The sequence below is a fragment of the Phyllobates terribilis genome, unplaced genomic scaffold (genome assembly GCF_046119375.1).
Source record: "Phyllobates terribilis strain yellow unplaced genomic scaffold, ASM4611937v1 Scaffold_5__5_contigs__length_657084704, whole genome shotgun sequence".
NCBI classification, from domain to species: domain Eukaryota; kingdom Metazoa; phylum Chordata; class Amphibia; order Anura; family Dendrobatidae; genus Phyllobates; species Phyllobates terribilis.
The window spans coordinates 496,499,222-496,523,027 of NW_027362765.1; the positions used below are offsets into that span (position 1 = coordinate 496,499,222).

Genomic DNA, 23,806 nt, shown 5'->3' on the forward strand with positions numbered 1-23,806 from the left:
AGAGGAGACTTTGTGCAGCAGACCTTCATGGTAAAATAGCTGCTAGAAAACCACTGCTAAGGACAGGCAACAAGCAGAAGATACTTGTTTGGGCTAAAGAACACAAGGAATGGACATTAGACCAGTGGAAATCTGTGCTTTGGTCTGATGAGTCCAAATTTGAGATCTTTGGTTCCAACCACCGTGTCTTTGTGCGACGCAGAAAAGGTGAACGGATGGACTCTACATGCCTGGTTCCCACCATGAAGCATGGAGGAGGAGGTGTGATGGTGTGGGGGTGCTTTGCTGGTGACACTGTTGGGGATTTATTCAAAACTGAAGGCATACTGAACCAGCATGGCTACCACAGCATCTTGCAGCGGCATCTATTCCATCCGGTTTGCATTTAGTTGGACCATCATTTATTTTTCAACATTACAATGACCCCAAACACACTTCCAGGCTGTGTAAGGGCTATTTGACAAAGAAGGAGAGTGATGGGGAGCTACGCTAGATGACCTGGCCTCCACAGTCACCAGACCTGAACCCAATCGAGCTGGACCGCAGAGTGAAGGCAAAAGGGCCAACAAGTGCTAAGCATCTCTGGGAACTCCTTCAAAATTGTTGGAAGACCATTTCCGGTGACTACCTCTTGTAACTCATCAAGAGAATGCCAAGAGTGTGCAAAGCAGTCATCAAATCAAAAAGTGGCTACTTTGAAGAGCCTAGAATATAAGACATATTTTCAGTTGTTTCACACTTTTTTGTTAAGTATATAATTCCACATGTGTTAATTCATAGTTTTGATGCCTTCAGTGTGAATGCACAATTTTCATAGCCATGAAAATACAGAAAAATCTTTAAATGAGGTGTGTCCAAACTTTTGGTCTGTACTGTATATACACACACACAGAAGGTGAAATAAGTATTGAACCGGTCACCAATTTTCTCATTTTAAATTCTTAATTTATGAACATCTATGGTGATTTCTTTGCCTGAGTGGATTGGATGGGCTGTTACCGACATCTGGTGAGAATTTCACGTCAATAGTACCTGGAAATATATATACTTAGAAAACTAGTGATCAATACTTATTTCACCTGCTGCATATATAATGTGGTTTATTTTTAATAACGAAATAGCCAATAGTGAACGGATCTGAACAGCACAGTTCAGTGTAATACACTGCTCAAAAAAATAAAGGGATCTCTCAAATAACACATCCTAGATCTGAATGAATAAAATATTCTCATTGAATACTTTGCTCTGTACAAAGTTGAATGTGCTGACAACAAAATCACACAAAAATCATCAATGGAAATCAAATTTATTAACCAATAGAGGCTTGGATTTGGAGTCACCCCCAAAATTAAAGTGGAAAACACACTACAGGCTCATCCAACTTTGATGTTATGTCCTTAAAACAAGTCAAAATGAGGCTCAGTATTGTGTGTGGCCTCCGCGTGCCTGTATGACCTCCCTGCAATGCCTGGGCATGCTCCTGATGAGGTTGTGGATGGTCTCCTGTGGGATCTCCTCCCAGACCTGGACTAAAGCATCCGCCAACTCCTGGACAGTCTGTGGTGCAACGTGACGTTGGTGGATGGAGCGAGACATGATGTCCCAGATGTGCCCAATCGGATTCAGGTCTGGGGAACGCGGGGACCAGTCCATAGCTTCAATGCCTTCATCTTGTAGGAACTGCTGACATACTCCAGCTACATGAGGTCTGGCATTGTCCTGCATTAGGAGGAACCCAGGGCCAACCGCACCAGAATATGGTCTCACAAGGGGTCTGAGGATCTCATCTCAGTACCTAATGGCAGTCAGGCTACCTCTGGTGAGCACATGGAGGGCTGTGCGGCCCTCCAAAGAAATGCCACCCCACACCATTACTGACCCACTGCCAAACCAGTCATGCTGAAGGATGTTGCAGGCAGCAGATCGCTCTCCACTGCGTCTCCAGACTCTGTCACATCTGTCACACATGCTCAGTGTGAACCTGCTTTCATCTGTGAAGAGCACAGGGCGCCAGTGGCAACTTTGCTAATCCTGGTGTTCAGTGGCAAATGGCAAGCGTCCTGCACGGTGTTGGGCTGTGAGCACAACCCCCATCTGTGGACGTCGGGCCCTCATACCACCCTCATGGAGTCAGTTTCTAACTGTTTGTACAGACACATGAACATTTGTGGCCTGCTGGAGATCATTTTGAAGGGCTCTGGCAGTGTTCCTCCTGTTCCTCCTTGCACAAAGGTTGAGGTAGCGGTCCTGCTGCTGGGTTGTTGCCCTCCTACGGCCCCCTCCACGTCTCCTGGTGTACTGGCCTGTCTCCTGGTAGCGCCACCAGCCTCTGGACACTACGCTGACAGACACAGCAAACCTTCTTGACACAGCTCGCATTGATGTGCCATCCTGGATGAGAAGCACTACCTGTGCAACTTCGGTGGGTTGTAGAGTCAGTCTCATTCTACCACGAGTGTGAAAGCACAACCAACATTCAAAAGTGACCAAAACATCAGCAAGAAAGCATTGTTACTGAGATGTGGTCTGTGGTCCCCACCTGCAGAACCACTCCTTTATTGAGTGTGTCTTGATAATTGCCAATAATTTCCATCTATTGTCTATTCCATTTGCACAACAGCATGTGAAATTGATTGTCAATCAGTGTTGCTTCCTAAGTGGACAGTTTGATTTAACAGAAGTTTGATTTTTTGGAGTTACTGTATATTCTGTTGTTTAAGTGTTCCCTTTATTTTTTGAGCAATGTATATAGCAGCCATTACCATGTACTGCAGATCAGCTACTATTCAGATGAAAAGGAGTTGGTCTCCAGTTCTCGGGAGCAGCTGCTACGCATTGAATGGAGCTGTGCTATTCAGCTCTGTTTAATGTTTACATCTGGCCAACTCCGGAATTAATAGCAGCTGATGGGTGGGGTGGGGGTCTGATATTGATGACCCATTCAGGCTATAGGTCATCAATATGTTATGCCTGGACAATCCTTTTAAAGGGAACCTGTCATGTCATTTCAAGCATCTACACTGTCCCCATTGCGTTGTTAGTGATGCCATGTCTATCACTAACACGTTTTTTTTCCAGAAAATCGGTGGTCTAGTCGCAAAAGCACTTTATATACTTATATCGTACCCATGACTGAACGAAAATTAAGCACACCCCTATGACTAAACAAGCAGGTACAATATAAGTACATAGAGTGCTTTTGGGTTATGATTAGACTGCCAATTTTGATGTAAATAACGTGTTAATGATGCACATTGCATCACTAAAAATGCACTGGGGACAGATTAGATTCTTGAACTGACATGACAGGTTCCCTTTAAATGTTCAGATCTATGGTCGAATTAATAAACAACTCATACTTGCGCAAAAAAATTGTGACTTAAGGCATTTTTAGGATTTTCCTGAAAAGTTCTGACAACTTTTCAGAAAGTGGGCAGAACTTAGCCTAGTGGAGGCATGACCAAGCATGGATGGAACATTCATCATAATTCACACAACAAATTTACATGACTAGAGTACACTTCTTGGGGTGGTTCGCAGCACCACAGGCTAGGGTCATACATAGAGTTTGGCGCATATGTAGCACATTAAGAGGCACACAACTCTAATGAATCAGGAGCATCTGTGCAATTCTCTACAAATCTGACAAGCTGTGGCGCTACGCCATCATCTTGCCTTTGTTCCCCACATTTGGGAGAAGCTTGGTGAAACTGTCATGAAAACGGCAAAGGTTGTTGAAATGTTGCAAATCTCGGCTTAGCGTAACCATTTTGCAACTGTTCAAAGCGATATACACCAAATTTCTGGCATAATCACTTTGATGAATTGGGCCTAAGTGATTTCCTTATTTTGTCAAAAGTTTGTATCACTAAACATTTTGACACTGTCCAATCGGTGCTGACTATGGTGGGACACACCTTGGTGACAAGGGACACAGTAACACCGATCTGGCAATTTATTATCACCCAACTTAGTGTTTTAAGAAAAGATGTTCAAGAGAGCTGTCAGATCATCTAAAATTAACCATAAATGAGGATTTACAATGTAAATTTTTCACCTAAATTATTATTGAACTGTTAATGTTACTGTGGGATATTCAGACAGTATCTTCATGTCCAATTACTAAATTTTTTTGTCTTTTTTATATTTTCCCCACACCGACAATACATCTTACAAATATTTGATTACATTTGTGTGAATAATACTCACTACATATGTCACAGTTTCCTCCAGCTAGTGCCAAAGAGATAATCATGACGCTGTGCAGTAACATTTTTTCAAACTAGAATAAAAATATAAGCACAGAAAACAATGAATATTATATAACACATTTATCACAACACATACCTACAATAACCATGTAGACTTTTCATTGAGTATTATCAATATTGGTATAATGAACACAATTTGATTCTACTATATGGCAACCATACAGAAATCACAAAAAAATAGAGGTCCTTTCTTGTTCTTGCACAGGACCAGGGTCGGCGTTGAGGAGAAGCTTCTTGGGAAATTGTCAACGACTCGCACTCCTCCAGGGGTCCCCAATGTCTATAGAAAAATGAGATTGATAATAGCTCTGCATTATCAATCTAATTTCTGATGTTGAGACTGCTTAAGGACCTTCGGTGACATTACAGTCATGTGACCATGAAGTCACTTCAGGCACTGTAGTGGACGGGAGTTTAGAAGAGCTGAAAGATACTTGAATATTGCTGGTTGCGCTCGTTTAACAGCCTGAACTCAGCTCATGTAAATGCAACCAAAATGCTTCTTTGTGATCGTGCAATATGTTAGCATTTGGGGCCCCACTTTAAACTTTTGCCAAGGGTCCCATATTGTCTTAATCCCGCCCTACATAGGGGCCTCTTTTTTTAGTGTTGGCCCCTGATCACTACTATTCTAGAACCTCTAGACAAATTATGTTCATGAAAAAAACAATTTAAAGGGGTTGTCCACTAGATGTTTTTTTCATTTAGGACAGTGTTTCCCAAACCCCGTCCTCACGGACCCCAACGCATCGTGTTTTCAGGATCTCCTTAGTATTACACAGGTGAGAGAACCTGTGGCAGTTTCTGATGCCTTAATAATAATTCTATCACCTGGGCAATACTAAGGAAATCCTGAAAACATGACGTGTGGGGGGCCGTGAGGACTGGAGTTTGGGAAACACTGATCTAGGGCAACAATGGTAAGCTCCAATTTGCTTAAAGGGATTGTCCGCTACTAGGACAACCCCTTCTTGAACTAAATGTTCATAAAAAACCTATATACACCTCCCGTGCCTGCGCCGTTACCGCAGTGTCAGCACTCATGGTCCCGTGGCTGTGATGCGGTGTTATGACATGTGATGCTCAGTGCCCAATCAGCGCTGGCGTCACTGTCTCTGCCTTCATATGAATTGAACACGAAGAGGAAATCAGAGATCAGCTGCCACCCGGACTTCGTCTTCATTCGATTGGGTGCCGGGCACCATATGTCATTCCACCACATGGGAGCCCTGGGACTGCGAGTGGCAACACCGTGGGAACAGCGCCGGCATAGGAGGTGAGTATAGGCTTTTTTATTTCAGGGCCAAACATTTAGTTTAAGAAGGTGTTGTCTTAGTAGAGGACAACCCCTTTAAGCAAACTGGAACTTACCATTGTAGTCCTAGATAAAAAAAAAAAAACTAAACAGAAGAGCCAGCCCACTTGTTGGTATAAGTGTAATGTGTAGCTGCACATTCACGCTGTGGCCTATACGGGCTGCATTTCTGACAGTTTTTTGGGTGAGCACTCAGCACCTCTCAATTAGTGACTTTGTGATTTGAAACAAATTCATCAAATGATTTGCGCCTTTTTCAAGTTGTCTTATAGTTTAGTTAATTTTTGATTTCTTAGCAATTATTGCTTTCTCAGATGTTTTAGACAGATTCATGAATTCTGACTTTTTAAAAAAGATGCAAAATTTGGCGCAGCTCTATTCTAGTTCCATCTATGAATGTTTTTATTTATGTTAGATGAAAAGTCGCATTTTGTGAGACATTTTACAAAATTTGTGACTTTTTGCACTATAAAGTTGCAAAACTGGTTGACGGAAGCTGCGCATGGGTCGTACTTGGATGTTCCAACATGACAATGATCCAAAACACAAGGCCAAGTCGACCTGTCATTGGCTACAGCAGAACAAAGTGAAGGTTCTGGAGTGGCCATCTCAGTCTCCTGACCTCAATATCATTGAGCCACTCTGAGGAGATGTCAAGCGCGCAGTTCATGCTAGACAGCCCAGGAATTTACAGGAACTGGAGACTTTTTGCCAAGAAGAATGGACAGCTTTATCTGAGAAAATAAAGAACCTCATCCACATCTACCACAAAAGACTTCAAGCTGTCATTGATGTTAGAGGGGGCAATACACGTTATTAAGAACTGGGGTATGTGAACTTTTGATCAGGGTCATTTGGATGTTTTTGGCTGTCATTAAGATTTAAAAAGAGAAAACACAGCAGTTTGAGAATAAATGGTTTCACCCAACCAATAACCATGAGTGGAGAAAAGTTTTTTTGTTATCATTCATATTCTCTAACACAAGGCCAAGATAGTAAAATTCTGCCGGGGTATGTAAACTTTTGAGCACAACTGTATTTTGTACAACACCCGGATATAGCACATGGCCTTGTCAATCTTTGAAGCTAAAGTTTTGGTATTTTAATAACATGATAATATTGCCTGTCTGGTGTGGCCCCACATTTCACTGCCTATTGAAAATTAGATGAATTAGGTGAGAGCTTGTTGGAAATTTCCCTTGGGATTTACTGGGAATATTGTGGGGGATTTAGTGCACACACATGGATATGTTGTTGGATAAAAAAGATGTTTTATCTTGACCATCTTTTTTATTTCTTCTGTCAACAGCCATAAGAGTGCTTGTTTTTTGCAGCAAAAGTTGTAATTTTGATTGACACTATTCACTTCATAATATAATCTACTTAAACACTGAAAAAAATTCAAATGAGGTTAAATAGTATAAAAAAATGCAATTACCACCATTGTTCTTGAGTTTCATTTTAATAGGATTCATTAGAGCGGGAAAAATAACCTATGAAAATGATTCTCAAGGTCAGTACAATTATGATTATACCAAACCTGTATAGCCTCTTTTATTTATTGTAGTGGCATAAAAAATTCTGACTTTTACTTTGTTAAAATAAAAATGTGCGTTATGTCACCATTTTCCAAAATCCATAACTTTGTTTATTTTTCCATTTATGAAGCTTGTTTTTTTACATGGGAAGCCATGTTTGGGTATATACAATTACTTGGTCTTTTTTGTTGCATTTTTTGTTGCTTTTTACCATTTGGGTACATTTTTGATAACTCAGACTTTGATAGACAGACTTTGGTTGTTTGTTTTTCAGTTCTTTATTTTTGGATATGGAAAAGGAGGTTATTCGAATTTTAACATTAAAATACGTTTTAAAAAAAAGGAACATATGCAAGTAATTTTGACATTGTTATACATATGTTCATCATTTTTAATGTTTATTGAGCAAAAAGACGCCGTGTGCACATACTCTAAAGCACACATGGAATATTCCTAAAAACTAAAGAACCAATTGAAAAAATATTAGGGCATATTTATCAATACTGTCTAATAGTGATGAGCAAGCACTAAAATGCTCGGATACTCGTTGCTCGGGTCGAGCCCGATGTAAGTCTATGGGAAACTCGAGTATTTTCCAGGCGGTCTGCAGAGGGCCTAAAAATTGCCCAAATCGATGGGAACAGTGCTCAAATGACATGGGAGCAGCATGGGGAAGACCCCTGGAAGCATTTATGACTCCCAGGTCACTGCTGTCAACAACGTTGTCAGAGTATTACGCCACTTTTACAGACTCACAATAAAACATACAAAAACTAAACCAAAATGGATTTTCCTGGGAAATATGTTAAGGAACATCCTTTCCAGGTAATGACTTGTTTATAGGGTAAAATAAATAACAAAAACCAAAAATACTCCTCCACACCTTGGGCTATGTTCAAACGTAGCGTTTTTGATGCGTTTTTGCACTTTTGTATTGCTTTCAACCAAGACAAATGCATTCACTGGGAAATGTCATTTTAACATTTTACAACCTTATCTGGCCATGTGGTGTGTGAGATATCATCAGACACATGCATACAGTGCTGAAAAGACATGGGAACAGCATGGGGAAGACCTCTGGAAGCATTTCTGACTCCCAGGTCACTGCCCTGCAACAATCACTGTCCACGTCCTTGTCCCAGTGCAGCATTCAGTTGTCCCTACCCCATTCCTTGGAATGCAAGCGCAAGTATGCAGCCAGCGACCTACCGACCCACAGGCTGCAATACTATACTGCCAAATTTTTGACAGCTTCTTGCACATGAAATGTGGCCTTTAGGCTCGTGGAGGCGGAAGCTGTCCACAATCTTATGGCGGCGACCGGGTATCCATACTGGGAAGGACCACCTACCCACAAACACGTGGACAGGTGAATGTGGCTAGGGATGGTACGGAGCCAGTCCACAGTTTTTTTGCTGAGAGTTATATTTAGCTCGGTGAAAGGACTGGCATAGAGGGAAACCGTATCTACTCTGGGTGTCATTTCTCCCAGGAAGTCCTCTAAAACTGCTTTCATTTGAAATGTGCCCTTTTAGGCTCATGGAGGCAGAAGCTTTTCATAACGTCATGCCGGCAACAGCCAGGTGTCTGTACTCGGTCCCCAGCCGCCACTATTTCTCCCGGTATTGTCTCTGCCTTCCACAAGCACGGGTCTCCCCAGTGCACTTACTGGGAAGGGCCGCCTAACCACAAACACGTGGACAGGTGAATGTGGCCAGGGACGGTATTGAGCCAGTCCACACCTTTTTTTGTTGAGAGTTGTATTTCACCACAGCCATATTCTTTAGCTCGGTGAAAGGACTGGCATAGAGGGAAACCATATCTACTCTGGGTGTCATTTCTCCCTGGAAGTCGTCTAATGCAGCTTGTTGCAGAAGCAATGGCAGCCCGTCCAACAGCAGCTCGCACTTGTCAGTGGTGCTTTGACACACAAACATCTTTCTTTGCGCATTTAGTTTCATGACTACAGAGTTGGGCAATGGCCTGATCTGCAATGCAGTTTGAGATATAACATGCATAAGCACGTCCGATCCACAATTAAAAAGCAGCCATAGAGTGTCCGGGAACCTTCCCCCACACTTTTCTTAGCCAGGGCTGGACAGACCCATCAGAAAACCGGAGACTCCTCTTGCGGGCACTGGCTTCTCATCCAGGCGAGTTTATAGTGCCGAGATGAGGCCATGGTGATGATAGAGATCACCATCTGCTTAGTTTTCTGTTACTTGGAATGCAAGCGCAAGTATGCAGCCAGCCACACACCCACAGGCTGCAATACTAAACTGCCAGATTTCTGGGCAGCTGCTTGCACTTGAAATGTGGCCTTTTAGGCACGTGGAGGCGGAAGTTTTTCACAACCTCATGCCTCGTGTCCATGCTCGGTCCCCAGCCGTCACTATTTCTCCCGGTGTTGTCTCCGCCTTCTACAAGCGCGGGTCCCTGAACATTACTGCTAGTACTTTTCTGTGGGAATTTGCTTTCCTCCTACCAGCCTGGAATATTTCCAGTAAACTATGGTACGACTCCATGGTATTAGCACTGTCCCCAGTACCAGTAGCGAAGCCATCCTCAATTTCCTTCTCAGGAATTTTATTTGGTAGACTGAGTGGCTGCCCAAATACATTAGTTTCTCACTAAGGAGCTGAAGATAGAGTGGCAGTAGGTGCAAGTTTCTCCAGCCTGTTAGATATCAGAGGGTGAACAGCAGCACATTGGATCAGTGGTTAGCACTGAAGCCTTGCAGCGCTGGGATCCTGGGTTCAAATCCCAGCAAGGACAATATCTGCAAGGACTTTGTGTGTTTCCTCCTCAGTAAAAAAGCAGCCATAGAGTGTCCGGGAACCTACCCACACACTTTTCTTAGCCAGGACTGCTTCTTGGCAGGGTTGGACGGTCTCACCAGAGAATCCTCTGGTGTGCCCTGGCTTCTACCTCAGGAGAGTTCATGATAGCGCTAACTTTGCAGCTGCTATGGGGCTCTTGAGTGGGGGGGGGATGAGCCATCAGAATCAAATCCTCTGGTTGGCACAATGTTTTTCAATATGAAAGAGCTTCGCAGTGGGAGTTGTATTTCACCACAGTCATATTCTTTAGCTCGGTGAAAGGACTGGCATAGAGGGAAACCGTATCTTCTCCGCTGTCATTTCTTCGTCACCAGGGTCCGCCCATTGTCACACATGACCATGCCTGGCTGTATGTTCAGTGATGAGGTTGCTGTGCCCCTTGGCCAAGGCAGTGCTACAGAGCTGTCAGCTTGTGACTGATGTAGTCATTTAGGAGATGGAGGAGGAGGTGCAGGAGCTGAACAATGTGATTATATTGAGGTTAAATTGGCGACGCTGTTTTTATACTAAAGAAAGATCCTAATATTTTGGGGTTTTTTACGTTATTATTTAAGACAAATGCATTCAGCGGGAAATGTAATTTTAACATTTTACAACTTTATCTGGCAATGTGGTATTTGACACATCATCAGACACATCCTGTCTCATTTATGATGGAGGGACTCTGAAAGCCTATTTTTATAGGGCCATCAGAATGCCCTTACTATTCTTAAAAGGCCAGCAGTCTGCCCTCGTTATTGTTAGAGAGCCATCAGCTGGCTATGCTTTGTTGTTCCTATTATTAACAAGTGGGTCTCCTATACTGTTATTGCGTGTGCACTGACTGCAAGGGCTGCCAAAAATTTGGACGCAACCCAATACCCCTTTGAAGAGACATAGAGGAGGGTCTCAGTAAAAAAAATGTTCCCATTATAAAGGAGCTGGTCTCCTATAGTGGTAATGCCCATGCTGTGACTGCAAGGGCTGCCAAAATTTGGGAAAAACCCCACTAAGAATTTAAAGACACATAGAGCAGGGCCACAGTAACGATAAATTCCCATTAGAAAGGAGAAAGTCTGCTATACAGTTATAGGGTATTCATGCCCCATGTATGTTTATCTCCTTACAGGAGGTTATTACTTATATACATATTGATCAGTTGATCATATTTTATTGGATGTAGGGATCTTATACAGTGGGGCATGTCATGCAGTTACTATGATCTGTCGTAGTATCGAATGGCCATGACAATGGGTTGATGGGTCACTTTGCACATTGCATTTCAATTAAAACTATTAGGTACATACACGTGACCGTTTAGCCTCAATTGTTGAGGTCATTTGATCTATGACATACAGATATAGTGATTGAATGTGGAACTTAGACAGATATTCTATATGACATGGGGAACCAGAATAGAGTCCTGCAAATTACTTTCTGACTTGATTGCTTCTCGCCCTATGTCCTCTTGTTTTTGTCGTGAACTGTTGCTGATACCTTAGTAACAAAAAGGAATTTTCCTTATATGCCAATGTTAATAAGCATGGTGAATTTTTAAATGTATGTCCATTAGTGCAAGTTTGTTATTCAATAAAATTATGAATTTATTTGATTGTTATGAGTTATTCTCCGGTCTCTAATTGGTGCTTTGTAGGGTTTAACAGTTATAGGGTATGCAGTGAGTCTGACGGCTGACCAAATTTAGGAAAAACACCACTAAGAATTTAAAGACACATGGAGCAGGGCCACAGTAACCAGTACGACATGTTCCCATTAGAAAGGAGAGGGTCAACTATACAGTTATAGGGTATGCAGTGAGTCCAACGACTGACCAAATTTAGGAAAAACCCCACTAAGAATTTAAAGACACATAGAGCAGGGCCACAATAATGACAAATTCCCAATAGAAAGCAAAGGGTCTCCCATAGTGTTGGCCTATGAAGTGAATCCAAGGGCTGCCAAAAATTGGGAGGCACTCCAATGCCCCTTGGAAGAGACTTAGAGGGCCTCATAAAAAAATGTTCCCATTAGAAAGGAGCGGAACTCCTATACTTGTACTGCTCATGCACGAAGTGTATGAGCTGACAAACATTTACCCCTGGGGGGTATGCATGAACATACACTCCCTGACAGAAGTTATGTTGCTTATCCATGTTATGTAAATAAAATCTCATAACCTGATGTTAAATTCATCCATTGGTTTTATAAAGTACTCTTTTGAAAGCTGAAACCCTCCCAAATTTGGTTTAAGTTAAGAATATAAATTGGCTTCAATGCTGAAATATTGATCATTTAATGAACACAGAATGGTCAGATTTTGGCAAGACAAAAGTTTTGTCGCCTGGTGATATAATGTACCCAATCCTAGTTTACATCCTCACCAGTGCTCAGTAAATGATCGGTTAATTAGTGGGTGTGTATAAAAAGAAACCCAGCACCCCAGACCTTCACTTTAACTGCAACTTGAGCTCTGACAACATGCCAAAAATCCACCCTGCAACCAAAGCCTTCTTTATCAAGAGGCTGAAGACCAGATCCACTGCAGAGGTGGCTGGCACCTTTAATGTGTCTTAGCTTCAAGTACAAAGAATTAAAAAAAGATTTGAAGAGACTGGAGATGTGTTTGACAAGCCCAGGTCCAGCAGACCCGGCAAGACAACTGCTCAGGAGGAACGTTTGTTGGTTAGAAAATCCAAAGCAAGCCCCTCTTCCACTGCAGCAGAGCTCCAACAAGCCTGGTCACCTCAAGTCCCTGTGTCAACTAGAACAGTTTGTAGGATTCTGTCTCGAAATGGCCTCCATGGTCGAATCAGTGCCCTGAAGCCAACACTAAACAAAAGGCAAATAAAAAGCATTTGCAAAGTCCCACAGCCTGCTAAACAGATGGACGCTGGAAAAGTGGCAGAAGGTGGATTTCTCTGATGAATCTTCAGTAGAATTACACCACAGCCGCTGCAAATACTGCAGGAGACCTACTGGAGCCCATATGGATCCAAAATACACCCAGAAAAAAGTAACATTTGTTGGTGGAAAGGTCATGGTCTGGGGTTACATTCAGTATGGGGGTGTGCGAAACATTTGCAAGGTGGAAGGCAATATCAATAGCCTAAAATATCAAGAAGTATTAGCTACCTCTTACATTCCAAATCATAAAAGGGGTCAAATTCTGCAGCAGGATGGTGCTCCATCTCATACATCCATCTCTACAACAAAGTTTCTCCAGGCAAAAAAGATCAAGGCGCTCAAGGACTGTCCAGCCCTGTCACCAGACATGAACATCATTCAGCATGTTTGGGGTAGGATGAAAGAGGAAGCTTGGAAGACAAAACCAAAGAATCTAGATGAACTCTGCGAGGCATGTAAGACAGCATTCTCTGCTATTCCCATTCATTAATAAATTGTATGAATCATTGTTGAACCGCATGGATGCAGTTCTTCAAGCTCATGGAAGTCACACAAAATATTAAATAAGACTCTAATAGCACCACAACTTCATTCACCGATGTTATGCAACATATATTTGTATTTTAAGATAATTATTTGTTTGAATATCACATTACTTTCTGTGGGCGACAAAACTTTTGTCTTGCCAAAATCTGACCATTATGTGTTCATGAAATGATCAATATTTCAGCATTGATGCCAAATTATTTTCTTAACCCAAACCAAATTTGGGAGTGTTTCAGCTTTCAAAAGAGTAATTTATAATACCAATGGATGAATTTAACGTCAGGTTATAAGCTTTTATTTACATAACATGGATAAGCGACATAACTTCTGTCAGGGACTGTAATGTATAAAAACATTTTTTTACGGGCATCATAAACACCCTTTAAAAAAATTATGTGGGTGTTGCATCATGGACCACGGTCATTCTGGTGATATGGTGGTGGAGGATGAGGAGAAGCAGGAGGACAAGAGCAAATAGCCAAAATCAGAAAGTGTATACCCATGTGTGGGTGTGAAGAGGTGCATGGAAATACACCTCCCAAAAAAAGACACTGGATTTGAGTTTATGTTACGCTGCTATCATTCGGTGGTGTTGAGAAGTTTGGCCCAATCCAGCCCTTGTTCATTTTTATAAGAGTCAGCCTGTCAGCATTTTCAGTTGACAGGCAGATGCATTTATCAGTTATAATTCCACCAGCAGCACTAAAAACCCGCTCGGATAAAACGCTAGCGGCAGGGCAGCCCAGGACCTCCAAGGCGTAGAGAGCAAGTTCACTCCACGTATCCATCTTGGATACCCAATAATTAAAAGGCACAGAGGAATTACGGAGGACGTTAGTACGGTCGGCAAGGTACTCTCTCAGCATCTTCCCAAACTTTGCACTCCTTGTGAGAGTACCCCGCACCTCAGGGCCTGTGCGATGGGAGGGTCTGAGAAAACTGTCCCAGAACTGACAATGTTCCGCTGCTTCGGCTGGATTGCATTTGTGTCTCTCTCACCTGTACTCCTTGGTTGTCCAACGAACTGTGACCTCGGCCGCCAGCGTTTTCAGATGGGAATCCGCAACAAGGGCCTTCTAGTACTGTCCCATTTTTGTAGACCTGTCCGCCTCAGGAATAAGCGATATAAAGTTCTTCTTGTAGCAAGGTCTAGAAGTGTCACCAACCAATAATGACTGTCACCCAAAATTTTGAGAACGCAAGGGTCATGGGAAAGGCAGCGTAACATAAACTGAGCCATGCGTGCCAGACTGCTCACAGACAAGACTTCCGTGTCCTCACCAAGAAGATGACTGACCATGCTCTCCTCCTCCTCTCTGTCCTCTGGCCATCCACGCTGAACAGATGGTATGACAGTTGTGCAGGTAGTACCGTCTACAGCGCATGAAACTAGCTCCTGCTCTTCCTCCTCCTCCTCCTCTTCCTCATTGTCACCCAATCCAAATTGGGATGAGATGAGGCTGGGCTGTGTGTAATCACCCTGTATGGTTCCTTGCTCCATCTCATCGTGCTCTGCCTGCAATGCATCCTCTTTGATTGTGAGCAAAGAGCGTTTCAGAAGACAGAGAAGCGGGATGGTGACGCTAATTATGGCGTCATCACGGCTCACCATTTTGGTGGAATCCTCAAAGTTTTGGAGGATGGTACATATGTCTGACATCCATGTCCACTCCTGTGGTCTTATGTGTGGAGTCTGAACTGAATACCAACAACCTTGTTGATGCTGGTACTCATCAACTGCCCTCTTCTGCTCACAAATCCACCCAACATCTGCAGTGTAGAGTTCCAATGCGTGGGGACATCACAAACCAGTCTGTGAGCCAGAAGCTGCAAACGCTGCTGAAACACGGCAAGGACGGCAGAAACTGTAGGTGACTTTCTAAAATGGGCACCCAGGTGGCCTACTTTAACAGGCAGATCTGGCAGCTCCAGATAGGATTTGAGAAACCGCTGAACCATGAGGTTAAGCACATGGGCCAGGCATGGCATGTGTGTGAGTTCACCTCGCCTCAGAGCCACCACCAGGTTTTGGCCATTGTCACACATGATCATGCCTGGCTGTAGGTTCAGCGGTGTGAGCCACAGATCTGCCTGCTCTTTCAGAGCTGTCCACAACTCTTCAGCATTGTGCGGTTTGTCACCTAAGCATATTAGCTTCAGCACAGCCTGTTGCCGCTTGGCCGAGGCAGTGCTGCAGTGCTTCCAGGTTGTGACTGATGTGGTCATTTCAGAGATGGAGGCTGCTGAAGAGGAGGAGGAGGCTGAGGAGGATGAGGTGCAGGAGCTGTAGACTGTGGGGGCAACCCTGATTGACCTAAGGCCCGCAATCCTTGACGAGGAGGACGGGTTCTGTCCCAAGGTCTGACTGGGTCCCGGCTTCCACTATGTTAACCCAGTGTGTCGTCAGCGAGATGTACCGTCCCTGCCCACAAGCACTTGTCCACGTGTCCGTGGTTAGGTGGACTTTCCCGGTAACTGCGTTGTTGAGGGTACAGCTAATGTTTTGTGATACGAGCTTGTGTAATGCGGGGACGGCACACCGGGAGAAATAGTGGCGGCTGGGGACCGAATACTGAGGGACGGCCGCCGCCATCAGGTTGCGGAATGCTTCCATCTCCACGAGCCTAAAAGGCAACATTTCGAGCGCAAGCAGTCGTGAAATGTGGTAATTTAGTACTGAGGCCTGTAGGGCATTGGATGCGTATTTGCGCTTGTGTTCCAAGGACTGGGGTATGGACAACTGAACGCTGCGCCGGGACAAGGACGTGGACGTGCTTCATGATGCTGCTACTTGAGAGTGTGCAACGACAGGGGCAGGGCAGGAGGCATCTTCGCATGCACCATGGATAGGGGATTGGCTTGCATACACAACAGCAGAAGAAGCAATGGTGCCACCTGCTGGACCCTGGGTTCGGCCCACAAAGTCGGGTGCTTTGCTGCTATGTGCCTAGCAGTTGTACTGGCAACTTCCTTTGTGTTGGTGTTACGGGGAACGGTTGCCTACCTTCTTTCTGCGGCCACCACACTGCTTCTTCCTGCCTGTTGGGGTGCTCTGACTCCCTCCCCCTGTGTGCTTCTCTCCTCGCTCTGCATGTCCTCCTGCCAGGCTGGGTCAGTTGATATATCATCCACCACCTCGTCTTCCATTTCCGCACTCTGTCCTCCTCCTGACTTTCTGGCAATTGTGTCTCATCATCGTCCACCTCTTGTGACACTTTCCCACCGTCGCCTTTGTGTGACCGTGGCTGCTCAAATATTTGGGCATTGCTACATGCGATCTACTCTTGCCCCGCTTCAAGTGGACCGGGCGAGAGACCAGAATATATAAATGAGAAAGTGAACAGCTCTTCGGAGTGTCCAAGTGTGGGATCAGTTGTCTCTGGGCACTCGGCATGGTGGGAGGAAGGAGGTTCAGGGTGAGGAATATGCGGTCCAGACTCACAGCTACTGAGACTTGACCGTGTGGAAGGCAGGGTGGTGGTGGTGGTGGCTAAGTGACTGGAAGCATTATCTGCTATCCAACCAATAACTTTTTCATACTGCTCTGTGTTCAATAGTGGTGTTCTGCGGTCCCCTATTAATTGGGACAGGAAGGTCCATAAAGAAGATGTGGTTGTTTGTTGTGGCACAATTTCAGCTTGCCCAGGGCCTCAGCCTCTGCATGCATCATCACCATCACGTCCAGTTCCCCGTCCCTTGCCACGTACCTTGCCCATTTTAAATGGAGGACAATATCTTCCACGCTCACAACAAATGACTGAATTTGGAGCGAACTTATATGTGATCCGTGTAACGAATAAACTACAGTTTTAAATACCTGGCCTGTAGGTAACTATTTTGAACAGCAAACTGGTGTCAATTCCTTCACTGACACACTGAAACAAATTTTTAATGGAGGCCAGAAATGGCAGTATTTTCTGAAAACGTATATGTGATCCGTGAGACGGACAAACCCCAGTTTTAAATACCTGGCCTGTAGGTAACTATTTTGAACAACAATCTGGTGTCAATTGCTTCACTGGCACACTGAAACAAATTTTTAATGGAGGTCAGAAATGGTAGTATTTTCAGTGCAATTATACGTAATCCTTGTGACGGACAAATCACAGTTTTAAATATCTGGATTTATTAGCGCTGTAATATGGGAAGGACCTGGCTGTATTCTGCAGTGACAACAAGCAAATGGCACAGAAAAACTGTGTTCTCTGGATTGCTTTTTAAGCAAATAATGAGGATTAAGATCCAAAAAAAATTATTCCTGGCCCCTGAGACCTGGGCCTATTTCTAGAAATATCTAACAGCAGCAGACAAAACTGGAATGGAGCCTCTTGTGCTATGTGCACTGCAGTCTGCTATATACCCTGTCTGTCTGTCTATATACACTGCCTGCCTGATATCTCTGCAGATGGATTAGTCCTCAGAAGGACTGTTTGTTGAGATGGATATGTGTCTCTAATATAGTTTGGTACACCAACACTAACTAGAAACAAGCAAATCTCTCCCTAGCTCAGTAGCACCTATCCCTACACTGTCTGATTCCGGAGTGACTGTGACGAGCATGGCGGCGCCAGGTCTGATATAGACCTGATGACGCTGTGCAACCAGCCAATCACTGTAATGCCACAACCAACATGGCTGCGGCATTACAGTGAGTGGCAGGCAATCCCTGCATGTTCATTGGCTCTGTAAAGAGCGCCAAACATGCAGGGAGGAGACGCGAGCTCTCGCCGAGCAACCCCAGAAATACTCGTGAGATAGTCGGGCGAGCACCGAGCAGTAGCGTTCATCCTCGCTCATCACTACTGTCTAATTCTTAGACAGTGCAACCTTAGACTAGAAAGTTTTAAAATTATTCATTCTGTTTGATAAATCTGTTAGTTTACATCACCTATTAGTTTGCTTACTTTGATCCAGAAACTTGGGCTAAAATTTTGGAGCATTTTCTGGTGCACAGTATTGCACATTAGGCCTTTCCCCTTTTCTGGTAAATTATGCCCTTTTTCAATGAGTAACTCCTCTTTTCAGTCATGGCACAGAAAGTGTCTAAAACACATTATAAATAAATCAGATTTTCTGGAATAGTGCATTCCAGAAAACTCGTGCAGCATGAGAGAAGTCTAGCAGATGGAAGTGGAAGGTTAGATTTGGAGAATGTTAGTCTTAGATCAGTTGCAAAACTGACAACACGGATAGAGTGATAGACAGATATGAGTGAGGAAATGTATGGTGGTGCAGAACTGTAGAGACCTTTGTGGGTGAGAGTAATACGTTTATATTGTACTCTAAATAGCCAAAGTGTATCACGGGCACTCATTAATAAACAATGAACCCAATAGCAAAAAAGCCCAAGTAAAATATTACAAACTTTATTGGTACTTAAACATGAGATCTGAGCGGTTTGTGGGAGAGAGAGAGAAATTTATATTGTACGCTAAATGCCTACACTTTGGCCATTTATAGGTATTTATAGCAAAATATAAACTTCTCTCTCTCACCCACAAAGCTCTCAGATCTCATGTTTGATTAAGTACCAATAAAATTTGTATTTTTTTACTTTTTTCTTTCTGTTTCCATTTCTGCTAATGGATTCATTGTTTATTGGGGAGTGCCCGTGATATGCTTTGGCTATTTATATCAAGGGTATTCCCTAATAAACAATGAACCCAACAGCAGACAGGGAATCAGAATAGCCCAAATGAAAATTTACAAACTTTATTGGTGCTTAATCAAACATGACCAAGCACATAAGAAAATAGTTTAAAAAGAGTGTAAAGCCCCCGTCTCACATAGCGATCTCGCTAGCGAGATCGCTGCTGAGTCACGGTTTTGGTGACTCACCAGCGACCTCACCAGCGATGTCGCTATGTGTGACACTTTGCAACGATCAGGCCCCTGCTGTGAGGTCGCTGATCGCTGCAAAGTGTCCTGGACCATTTTTTGGTCGTTGGCCTCCCGCTGGCCAGCACACATCGCTGTGTGTGACCAGCGGGACCAACGATCTGGCTGGTAACCATGGTAAATATCGGGTTACTAGGGGCACGCGCGCACTTAGTAACCCACTGTTTACCATGGATACCACTCTGCTACGGTGCGAGGAGGCTCCCGCGCACTGTAGCAGAGTGGTATCCATGGTAAACAGCGGGTTACTAGGGGCACACGCGCACTTAGTAACCCGATGTTTACCATAGTTACCAGCCTGCTCCTGCTTAAGCAGCAGGCTGGTAACGGGAGCAGGACATCGTGGAACGATTCTTTCCACGATATTGCTGCTCCCCTGATCGCTGGTGAGCCTGCCTGTTTGACAGCTCACCAGCGATGTATTAGCGATGCAGCAACGATCCCTGACAGGTCGTATCATTGTCGGGATCGCTGCTGCATCGCTTAGTGTGACGGGGCCTTAAGGCACGAAAGCTCCAAGCCATCCAGGAAGCCAATTGTTAAGCAGATAATATAGGTCATAAATAAAGCATGAATAAACAGCCAGTGAATAGGAGGCATACTAGTTCCTAGACTGTGCCATATATACTGCACCCGTTTTTTTCGTATTATAAGACATACTTTTTTCCCAAAAATTTGGGAGGAAAATGGAGGTGCGTCTTATATTTCGAATGTAACTTACCGACTTCGGTGGAGTAAGGTCACAGGAGGCAGGGTTGCTGCTGCAGGAGGCCAGCGGAGGTGGCAGGAGTGGGGCAATGTTGCAGGCCCCGGACTGGGAGGTAGGGGTTGTAACATACCTGGCGGCGTCCTTGCATAGTGGTCCATTTCCCACTGTGCAGGAGCGCGCACTTGATCTCCTGTCCGGAATGTCTCTCTGGCTTCCCTCCATGCTGTCTGTTTGTGTCTGTCTCTGCTGCTTAAGGGCGGCGCCCGATCACTTCCTGCTTTTTGTACCTGCTGTGGGTCACACCCCTTGTGCGTCCTCAGCCTATTGCTGTCTGACACTTGGTATATAGCTCAGCAGCTCCCTTCTATCCCGGCCTGAGCAAAGTGTTTCCTTCAGTGTGTGCTTGCACTCTGAAGGTGCCAGGTCCCGTCTTTGTTTCCTTGTCTGCCTTTCCTGGAGGCTGTATTTCCAGGCCTGTCTGAACTTAGTCCTGTATGTCTCCTGCTTTGCGGTATTAGTTCCCGTGTCTGAACTAAGTCCTGTATGTCTCCTGCTTTGCGGTATTAGTTCCCGTGTCTGAACTAAGTCCTGTATGTCTCCTGCTTTGCGGTATTAGTTCCCGTGTCTGAACTGATTCCTTTCTGTGTATCTTGTCTGTCCTGTCTGAACACGCTCCTAGCCTGTTCCCCCCGCCTTCTAGGGGCCGATTACCTAGACCCGCTCCTGTCTCTTGTCAGTCCTGTCTGAACACGCTCCTAGCCTGTTCCTCCTGCCTTCTAGGGGCCGATTACCTAGACCCGTTCCTGTATCTTGTCTGACCTGTCTGAACTCGCTCCTAGCCTGTTCCTCTCGCCTTCTAGTGGCCGTTTTCCTAGACCCGCTCCTGTGTCTGGTCTGTCCTGTCTGAACACGCTCCTTGCCTGTTCGTTCCGCCTCTCTGGGGGGCCGTATTCCCAGACCCGCTCCTGTATCCCTCTGCAGTGTCGGTCTCCTCCGTACACTCAGTTCCAGTCTGAACTCTCTCCTGTCCTTTACCTGTTTTGCCTCTATGTCCGTTCCCTTCCTTTTTCTGCAGAGTCTGAACTCGTACCTAACTCCTGCTTGTTGTCTCTGCAAGTACTGTGTGAGTATCTGGCTCTGTCTTTCCCTTCCTGTCTGTTCCGTGTGAACAGAGCCCTGTCCTCCCTGCTCAGCCTTGTCGGCACTCTAGCTGTGCTTGCCTGTAACCCTCTGCCTGTATTGTTCCTGAGTCCCGGTGTGTACTGGGTCCTATCCCGCCTGTGTTCCTACCTGCTAGTGCCTCCCTGTCTGCACTCTAGCTGTGCTTGCCTTTACCCCCCTGCCTGCATACCCGCCTGCCTGCATTCCAGTCGTGCCTGCCTATACCCTCCAGTCTGTGTGCCAGCCTACCAGCCTGTTCCTGTATTCCCCTGTGTGGGTCAACAGCCGTGTCCGGGGTCTGTCCTGGAGTAGCACCTGGTCCCTCTGCTCGGTTCCTCCTTGGTGCACTGGCGTCGTATGCCGTCGTGCGACCCTGGTCGGATCGGGTGAATACTTAGTCACGCCCCTCCAGGCATTCACTCTCCGGCACGGTCCAGTGGAATCACTATCAATCCCACGCACACGCCGCTTAGCCCGGGCGTGTGCATAACAGGGGTGTACCAGCAGTGCGAGACTGTGATCATTGGACTGTCATAAAATGCTGGCAGTGAGCAGAGTCCCCTTCCCATTTACCAAAGCCCCGAGCAGGCAAATCAATGGGAAAGGGACTCCACTCTCTCCTGACATTTTATGAAAGCCCAGTACCCTAAGCCTCGCACCGCCGGGACAAGCCCTCCTCCCAGCATGGGGCCTGCATCATCGCCCCACTTTTGCTGTCGCCGGCCTCATGCAGCAACGACCCTGCCTCCTGTGACCCCACTCCACCGCAGCTGTTCCACCCCCTCGTTTCCCCAGTAACCTACGGTAAAATAGGACTAGAAAACGCACCACCATTTTATTTAAAAACATTTTTTCCTATTTTTCTTTTGGGGTGCATCTTATGGTCCGGTGCGTCTTAGGCTGCGTGTCCACAATGAGTTTTTCAAGAGTTTTTGCCATGGAATTTCCTCAGCGAAAACGCTTAAAAAACGCTTGATAATAAGTGCCCCATGGTCCCCAATGATAATCCGCAGCATGTCCATTAATTTTGCGGACACGCAGTGTAATTGCCGCCATTGACTTGCATTGAATCGCTTAATATCTGCATGACTACATGTGCACATGCGGATATTAAGCGATTCAATGTGCGGATAGTACCCGGGTCTGGAGAAGAAGAGACTCTCCTCCAGACCCGGGTACCATAGTACCTATAGTACCTGTTAAAAAAGAGAATTTAAAATAAAAAATATACATAATACTCACCTTCCAATGTCCCCTGGTCTCCTCTATGGTGCGTCCTAGCTCCCCGATGGCTCGCGATGGTGTAAAAGGACCTTGCATGATGTCATTTAGTCATGTGACAGGTCACGCAATCACTGACGTCCGCGGTCGCGTGACCTGTCAAATGACTAAATTACATCATAGAAGGTCCTTTTACACCACCGCGAGCCATACAAGAGACCCGATGCACCGGAGAGAAGACCGCAGGCCATCAGAAGGTGAGTATAATGTTTTGTTGTCTTTTTTTTTTACCATTTTTATTCTTTTTTAACTATTAACTTCGTCACACTATATAAATCCATGCCGGTTGCATGGATTTATATAGTGTGACTAAGTTGTCAAGCACTTTTCCAAGTGATGCTAAAATCGCTTGGAAAAGCGCTTGACAACCCACATGCACAAATGCATGCAAAAATGCTTGATAATCGCCTATACCTGGCAGGAAAAACGCATATAAAATCAGCACGCGTTTTTCCTGCCAGGGAGATGCAGAAAAAATCGGCAGCATTTCTGCATCGTGGGCACTTAGCCTTATAGTTTGCAAAATATGGTACATCAATTGTTATTCAATGATATCACAGTGAAATCACATGACAGTAATCACCAAGCATGGCAGAGGGTAAATCAGGCAAAATAATGAATCATACTACACATCTCTGTAATGAGGAGGGGTGTTGACTAATGACATCAACACCCTATATAAGGTGTGCTTAATTATTAGGCAACTCCCTTTCCTTTGGCAAAATGGGTCAGAAGAGAGATTTGAAGGGCTCTGAAAAGTCCAAAATTGTGAGATGTCTTGCATAGGGATGCAGCAGTCTTGAAATTTCCAAACTTTTGAAGTGTGATCACCGAACAATCAAGCGTTTCATGGCAAATAGCCAACAGGGTCGCAAGAAGCGTGTTGGCCAAAAAAGGCGTGAAATAACTGCCCATGAATTGAGGAAAATCAAGCGTGAAGCTGCCAAGATGCCATTTGCCACCAGTTTTGCCATATTTCAGAGCGGCAACGTTACTGGAGTATCAAAAAGCACAAGGTGTGCGATACTCAGGGACATGGCCAAGGTAAGGAAGGCTGAAAAACGACCACCTTTGCACAAGAAACATAAGATAAAACGTCAAGAATGGGCCAAGAAATATCTTAAGACTGATTTTTCAAAGGTTTTATGGACTGATGAAATGAGCGTGACTCTTGATGGGCCAGATGGATGGGCCAGAGGCTGGATCAGTAAAGGGCAGAGAGCTCCACTCCGACTCAGACGCCAGCAAGGTGGAGGTGGGGTACTCGTATGGGCTGGTATCATCAAAGATAAACTTGTGGGACCTTTTCGGGTTGAGGATGGAGTGAAGCTCAACTCCCAGACCTACTGCCAGTTTCTGGAAGA

General features: G+C 44.8%; 1 protein-coding gene across 1 annotated transcript in view; it reads right to left on the bottom strand.

Moving 5' to 3' along the window:
* Window positions 1-23,806, bottom strand: part of LOC141273548 (intelectin-1-like) — a 48,149-nt gene that overhangs the window by 8,093 nt on the left and 16,250 nt on the right. The window contains exon 2 of the mRNA XM_073685543.1: window positions 4,210-4,282. Coding sequence (XP_073541644.1) covers window positions 4,210-4,273 — 64 coding nt within the window. The 5' untranslated portion in view covers window positions 4,274-4,282. The remainder of the gene's footprint in view (window positions 1-4,209; window positions 4,283-23,806) is intronic.